Genomic DNA, 8,800 nt, shown 5'->3' with positions numbered 1-8,800 from the left:
GTTTGAATTTCGCTACGACTAGAAAATAGTCCGTGTCACAGTCCGCTCCCCTATAACTACGTACGTCTCTAATGCATGAGCAGAACCTTTTTTTATTGGATGAAAACGTGATCTATCTGGTTAATTGTAACACCATCTGGTGATTTCTATGTACCTTTATAGATTTTCTTATGTGGCAACGTTGTGCTACTTATTATCATGTCTTTTCCTGTCGTGAATTATATTAGCCTAAGCCCATTTCCATTGCTTGTATCATGAAGACTTTCTTTCCCTAATGTATGGGAAAACTGAGTTTCTCTTCCATATTTAGCGTTAAAGACGCCCAATATCTTAATTGCATTCCCTGGCAAATTGTCATATGCTTGGATCAGGTCCTCATAGAAGATGTCCTTTGTATCCTCGTCAGCTGATTCCGTTGGTGCATATGTGCATATCAAGACAATATTTATAGGTGCAGTGTCAATTTTTAGTACCGCTAATCTCTCTAATATAGGGTTGAATTCCTTTATGTACGGTTCTATGGTTTCATGTACGACAAATCCACACCCATTCTGGTATCTCTCTTCCATTCCTGAGAAGTATATAATATACCTTCTTTCTTTTAGCTGTCCTTTTCCAGCCCACCTTACTTCTTGAATACCTGCTACTTTGATTTTATATACGTTCAATACTTCTACTAGGTTTTGACATATTCCAGTTCTAAAAAGAAATATTATATTCCAAGTCGCTATCTTAAAGTCCATTATCCGTTTTCCGTGTCCAATCTGTAATCCGTTTCTCTATGTCCGAAGCTGATTTAGTGATAGTGTCATAACAATATATTTTTTATCGAGGTAGGGTTGTTAGCCCTACGCTCAACCCCCAATCTGGAGGACCAGACTACCCCAATCAATTAAGGTCAGTGGAAGGCTACTGCAGAGCACTGAACAGGAGTGCTCTGGGCCATGAGGAGGCCATTTTACGGACGCCACGCCTCTGGCTGTGGAAATATGAAATCTCTTTTGGATCAACTTGTTCATAATATAATTTTGTTTTCGTCTTAGTTTAGCAATAATTGAGAAAATCAATTTGATAATATTTCTAGAACCAATATTCTTATTAGGATTAAAAAGGAAATAATTTAAATGCAAGAATGTCTAACGAAATACGAATATTACTTTATTTTGTACGTACGATAATCGATAATCGTTTTCAGCAAAATCGTGGTATTTAATATTCTTATTAGTGTTTCATTTTCCAAGATAACGTACTTGAATATTATTTCTATGAACTTTAATCTTGAATAAATTTAATGACACGACGGGACAGACAATAATTATCAATGATAATTACATAAGACAATTTATTTTCTTCAAATTATTTTCGTGTTGTCATTTATACTTTGGTTATTGAACACCAATTTCATCTTCATCAATTATCATTGAATACATAATTGCAGAAAACGTATAAAAATCCATGTTGGCATCATCATTATACTAACGTATACACATAAGATTTATACAATAACAATTTGTTATATTTTTTGTACAAACTAAACATACCAAGTGTTATGTATGTAATATAAATATAACGTGTATAAGCAAAGATATAGAAGAATGTTTCTATTAATTGAATTCTTCTTTTATCTATGTGTATAAGATATACTATAACCATTTTTCCAGTAAACATCCTATATCATTTGAGTATATTGTAATACTGACTTTTATTTTGATTATTCTACTCTTTTGTTGATATTTTTTTCTCGTAATTATATAATGCATTATATAACTGTTATATTATATTTTACGTAAATATTATATACCTATCTGCTGGTATTGTTTGAGGTAAGTAGGTATTGTAAAAATCAAATGTATGTACACATCGTATTATAGAAGTAGTAAATTGAAACGTACACGCAAACAAAATGTTTGAACGTTTGCCACATCCTAAAAAAATTGAATTAATGCCATATTGTGTCGTTAAAAATTAATTATTCTTAGCATAACATTAAAAGAATGATAAACAAATATTGAACATGGTAATTGTATTTAACGTGCATCATCATTAGACGTGCAATTACAGCTTATCAACTATTAAACAATAAACAGTTATCTACAGGTATAACAATTAAGAACAAACAACGCAAACCATTATTATATTCCAATTAAAAATTAAAAAATATTAAAATTGTAATAACATTCACTTTCAAGTGTTCTACTAATTTTATAAAGATAGATATTTCAATGTATATCGAACGTTTGTTTTGAACGATTGTCTCGATTGTCTTTTTATCATTATTCATTCTTTATACATTATCAAAGTATTATAACGAAAATAACACTATACAGACCCATCTAAAAAGGATTATAAAATGTGTATAAAAATTTTTCTATATAAATTCTAATTTAAACATGTTATGTAGAATTTGTCTAATAATAGATCATTTTATTTAGTTCTACCATGATATTTCTATATGTTTCATCCATGTAGATGCCAAGTAGCTAGAAAGTGAAAATAGTGGATTTCGCCGTGTTTTTAAAAAAATTTATTGCTTAATGACTGTGGCAAATTTTCAATACTATCAACAAGTATGTAAGTAACAATCATGCTTTTCATATACCATCAATAAAATGTGTTTTAAAAATATAAAAATTAAATTAGAATGTTGGGTGTGGATAATTAGTTGGATATAAAAATAACTTGTTACACATGATTGTTATTCAATACATAGGCATTCATTATGCAAATATTTTTTGAAATTATGTAATTTAGTGGTTTAAATGTATAAATGATACGAAAAGTATATGGATTATAAAATTATATTTTTTTATTGTCAAACTTTTGTATTAAATAAATATGCTTCAACAGCAAAGTTTCAAGCAGAAAATTTTTTTAGATATGAATTTTATTATGTTTTTTTATTATTTTCAAATTGTATTAATCAAGAAAAATATATTACATTTCGTACAGCAAGCGTTTATATTTATTTGTATAACACAAGTGTATTTGTGTATATATATATTTTTTTTTTTGCAAAGCTATAAATCGGAATATTTTACCTGTACTTATTCTGATTATAGCGGCTTTAAATTGAAAAATAAAAAAATTCATTATATTTAAGAATATAGATAGTTGTATTTTTTTTACAATACTTGATATTTATTTATGCTTTAATATATTATACTAGCCTTCGCTCTTTTAAATAAAGTTTCATAGTCACTTTTCAGTTTAAATAATCAAACAACACTAGGAACTAGTAATATCCACAAAAAAGATCTCGTTCAAGTATAGTTTGTCTAATCAAACAGTCCTTTCTACTTATGTTTTAAAATATTTTTGTAAATAAATAATTTTAAAATATTCAAAAATATTACACTTAAAAGAAATATTATATGTACTTATAAATTTATAATATTATTTATACCTCAGTTTGTTTATAGAAGTGTTTTTAACCGGTTTATCATCATGGACCATTTAGATAGCTTTTTGATAGTCACTAATTATCTTTTATTTAAAAACTCTTACAAATTCTTACAACTGTTAAACTTTACAGCTATGGTAAAAATTACTTTAATAGAAACCTGGGCTCCTAGATCCATACATTCTATATCTGCCCTCTTTTATTCATAAATATATTATACATAATTAAATGTTCATTGATAGTTGAAAGTGCGCTGTTCAATAAAATGATTACAATATATTTTTTATATACGACCTAAACACAGTGAATTTTTAACTGATTAGTATTTAAAAAAATATGAAAATCATTATATGTTATTTCAGCTCATTAATTTTAAATATTTATCTTGGGGAAATTACTTGTGCTTCTACAACGAATATTTTATATTGTAATTTAAATTGTAATGGTATTTTAATACTGTAAGCATTTACATAATTAAATCTAATTATTCATTAAATAATGTACAGAGCGATTATTTTCTAGTTTTTGGTTCAAAACGAACATTTTTTATCAAATTAGTTTTATAACATCGTTTATTCTTATACAACTTCGAAATGGTGAGTTTTAATCTGACAATCAATTACATACAAAGTATTACTTAAACACTTGACTACTAAATAGACGAGACGAAAAGTGTATTATATCACTATTATTTATTATTATATTTCAAAACTTTACGGAAATGAAAATTAGATATGAACTTAATGAATCGACGAGGAAAAAAATCGTCCTGTATATAGGGTGTGCTGTCTTAACGTTCGCAGCTGCGCTAACTTATAATTATCGGTTATAATAAGAAAATGTATAATGATTATTTCACTTAAAAATCCGTCCAGCAGTCCACATTTAGAAAAGTTGACCTGCTGCTGTTGCTGCATGTAGCAAAGGATCAAGGTCAGTTTGGGTGTGTCATGCAAGCAAATATACTTGCCCCCGTAACCGGATTTTCATATTTTACTTCTTATACAACAATATAAAATGGACGGTTTGCGTGCGTGCGTGTATATGTGTATTTGTGTGTGAGCGTGTGCATATGACCTAATGTCATACCTAGACAATAATCGGAATAATTGCAAGCTGTAATAATTGCACTGTAAATGCAACGGTGTCACATATAGATCCTTAATAATGATCGGGAGGAAGGTAATCTAGAACCATCACATTATACTATTATACTGTTGGGTTATAGGATTTTCTACTTCAGTTGACAATTGTCAATCAGGATGTAAACCAACCGTCACGTAGGCACATATTATTATGTGTATACCGACGTGTTATTCGTTCGAAAGTGAAATTAATTATTCGTACAACGCTCTTGGATATGGGCCACTGCAGACGCTATATAGATAGCAATTATAGTAGTTCGACCATTAGTAATGATTAATGAATCAATAATGATTATGAAAAATCAACAGGTACTCTTTTATTTTAGCTCTCCGTTTTGATATTGATCGGTGTTTCTCACCTTCCAGTACACCTCTCACTAAATGCATTAACATAATTTCATAACTATTTATTATTTTATTTTACTTTTAGAGTACCTACTTATTTATGACTTAATATAAAATATAGTACGTAAATTAATATAAATTAGCAGAATTAGGAATTGAACATTGCGATTTAATATTTTTTTTATCAATATGTTTGCACATTCATATATTATATTTACGGTATTAGTTTTCATTGTTGAAACTAGTATTAAATAAACGTGATTAAATAGAAGATAAGATCAATATAGTATGTACGGTTTATAAATATTATAAATAGTTGCCCATGATGTTTTATATGGTTGAGAATGTAAAATATTTTTGTTTCTAATTTAACTATCTTGAACAATATTTGACACACGTTTAAGAACAGTTATAATATCGTTTAGTATTATCTCCAAAATAACTAATATTCTTTAAAAAATTATGTATCAAATAATCTATAATTAGTTATTTTGATTTATTTAAATTCAAATTTCACATCCTAGACGGAAACAATATATCGATAGAGCTTTAATAAATCAGACAACCGGTCAAAATTAAAAATAATTCTAAAATGATTTAAGTATCACTTTTTAATTGCATTGTACATAATGATCAGATTTACGCTTATATAGTGTGAAATGCAATTTGTATTGTGAATTAAAATAAATTGTAGTATTGAATCATATTGTAAATTAAACAACTATTCATAAGAGTTAAAAAATAAATAAATAATTGAATTTGTTTTTAATTGGACATTAAAACAAAGTCACGATCCCCTCGAAGACATTAATGTAATGTAATATGACATATTCTAGACCGTGAGGTATTTCACCATACATGAGATAGTTGCAGTAAATCTTTATTCATTCGATGATGATTTTGAATAAAACGAAAAACAATAAATTCTCAAAAAACGTATATGTTTACACATACTTACAAAATAGTCGATTGATTTTCAAAGAAATTGTAACCAGTATTTATATGAACAATAATCAATTTAAATTCTGGTACCCTGCAGGTTTTTAAACTTAATTATTATGTCATTAATTATAAGTTTTCTTGATTTATTATGAACCGATTGAAAATAATGCATTCGACCCAAATGTGAAAGTTTAATATCGTCCTTGAAGTTTGATAAATATACACAAACGAATAAATACTGTAAGTTTCTCTCCAAGTCCGAGGAACGTCAAAACTGGACCCCAGCCTATTCGGTCAAGGTAGCTACATAATTATTACTATTTGGATCGTATATGTACAATAATTCTTTCAGTTCTCAAAGTAGGTACTACAATTTAATTTGAGTGTTAAAAACAAAACTTAAGTGAATCTTAAAGTAATCTACTATTAACTATCACTATTACTACAGCACTAATTCTTAGATTATGACATTTGAATAGTATCAAATTGGTTTTCAATGTGGACGAGTTATAGTGCGTTACAAAGATTTCGAATTTATTTACCCAATGATGTGCTTCACTAATTAATCTACCTTTTGGGGTTTATATACAGTAAAAAAACACAATATATCAAATGTTTTGTTTTAAGTACCTATGTATTATAAATACGCGGTAAAAAATAATAATAATATGTACTCGATGTCTTCCCATAAAATGCATATAGATGATAAAATATATTTTTATAATATAATTCATGTACTATTTACCGTATAGTTGCAACGAAAAAGAAAAATATTAATCTCAAACGCCATTCGTACATTTTTTGTTTTTAACCAATTTTATTTTTGATAACGATTTCTTAAATTATATAGAAGGCGACAAATGTAAAATATATTCAATGTGTTGACGTTTTAGTTAAAGCTTTTTTAGACGTTCAATACTTATTAAAATAAACATTGATCAAATCCAAAAATTAACTGTTCTCCATTTTTTTTTACATTTTACCATGATGTTTTCATAAAATTTAACATTTTTTTTTTTTTTTTTTTTGTATAGAAGTAATTTATTTAAATTATTTTCTTAGCTTATCATGAAAAAACCTTTTTGGATTTCCGTGAATATACATTTATATATAGGTGTATTTAGTTAGTAATTATCTCGAAAAATCATTGACCGTGTTAGAGGTGTTATTCGTAAAGGGTGATAATGTACTTGCGTTAATATAACCACCATAGTCAGCCCAATACGAGTATATAATTTACGAAAACTGGTATTAATTTGGTTGAAACAAAAATCAAGAAAATTCAAAATGCACGTCTATAGTTATTAAAATTATAATTAATTATTATTATGTAACTAAATTTATTACTTTCATATGTATGCGTAAAATTTAATAAAATAACCTTTGTTTTTGCAATTAGTACAGTGCCTTAAAAAAATAAAAAAGTTTTCAGTAAAACAACGAATTAATACGTATATAATACATGTACTAACTAAATTATACTATAGGTCCAATCATTTATCGATAGAAAATTCAAAAACTGCATTGAATAATTATTGAATAATTTGATTCCTATTTGCGCATCATAATTTATCAAAAGAAAAAATGAAGAGATAACACATAATTAATAATACTTATGTCAACATAAAATAAATAAATAAATTGAACTTAAATGTTTATGGTTACTATTAAGTGATAATTTGGAATTTCAAATCAAGTAAAGAATTATATTACTTCATTATAAATATAATATTAAATTTTAAATTATTTATATTAATTATGTATTAATTGTATCAACCGAGATACAATTGTTGACGAAAAAATTAATATGATTATATATTTGTTCTTCTATGTTGAAATAAAAAACCACAAAATATATAAAGATAATATTATTTCCGATTAGTAGAATTTTGAAGTGCGAATATTTGGATACTTCAAGACGAATAATATGTCGTGATTGAAAAGCAACTGAACGTTGGAAGATAAATTATTTATGAAATAATTTAAAATTATATCAAGAAAATAGTAAAGGAAATAAAGGACAAAACTTGATACATATTTAATTTATTTTACATATTTGAATTGCATCGCCCTGCTCAGAAGTTCTAGGTTACATTTTTAAGTCTGTACTTAACTATAGCCGTTTATTGTTTAATAATATACCAATATAAAATGATAACAGGTATAGAACATAAAAAAGACATAAGAATTTATAATATTTCTTACACTTTTTTACGAAAATAAAAAAATAAAAAAAATATGTAACTATGATATATGAGCCAAGAGATAATTGGAGAACTATCTGAAAAGAAGTCTAATGCGTGTACTTGTTGATAAATAAAAACAAAAATATTACTAGCTAAATTAAATATTTACATAAAGATAAAAATTAATTAATTTGCTTGTTGTTAATGTGCCTGTATAAATCATGAACGAAATTAACATAATAAACCTATTTGGTGCAAAATTTTGATATTTACTAAGATTTTTCACTCTAATATTCTGTTATATAAAAAAGACGGACCAAAGATTGCAATTTTGTTTTTCTTAACATGAATCCATGAAGTATAAACCGGTTTCAATTTAATATATTATATGTATAAATAAATATAAATACAAGTGTTCATGGTTTTCCTTTTTTCTTCTTCTTAAAATTCAAAAATTAACAGAAGTCCGGTGTAGGATGTAAACCGGTCCAGGTGACTTGTTTTATAGATTAGTGTATGCAGATCTTTCAGTGAGCAAGCCAGGGCAGGCAACCCTCTCTTTATATTTTTATATTCTTCTCGACGCGCCGTCATATAAAGATTATTATAATATATAATATAATATATTAATTATTATAATATATATATATATATACTCGCCGAAAATTGCGTTTATGAATTGTTTGATAAAATTAAAACACACATGACATGTTAAAAATGTTATGATGAATTATAATTAATATCTACACTAACGGACGCTTCTACACAATAATATTAATTTA

General features: G+C 26.5%; 1 protein-coding gene across 1 annotated transcript; it reads right to left on the bottom strand.

Annotated features, from left to right (window-relative positions):
* Window positions 1-218: 218 nt before the first annotated feature.
* On the bottom strand, window positions 219-743 carry LOC112679275 (craniofacial development protein 2-like). The gene has a single exon (XM_025549016.1). It carries the CDS (start codon window positions 741-743, stop codon window positions 219-221), a length of 525 nt encoding a protein of 174 aa, XP_025404801.1.
* Between the last annotated feature and the right edge of the window lie 8,057 nt (window positions 744-8,800).

The sequence above is a fragment of the Sipha flava genome, unplaced genomic scaffold (genome assembly GCF_003268045.1).
Source record: "Sipha flava isolate LNK unplaced genomic scaffold, YSA_version1 133_pilon_pilon, whole genome shotgun sequence".
Taxonomy (NCBI): Eukaryota; Metazoa; Arthropoda; class Insecta; order Hemiptera; family Aphididae; genus Sipha; species Sipha flava.
The sequence above is the reverse complement of the archived record's forward strand: the minus strand, read 5'-3'. Positions and strand labels throughout refer to the sequence as shown.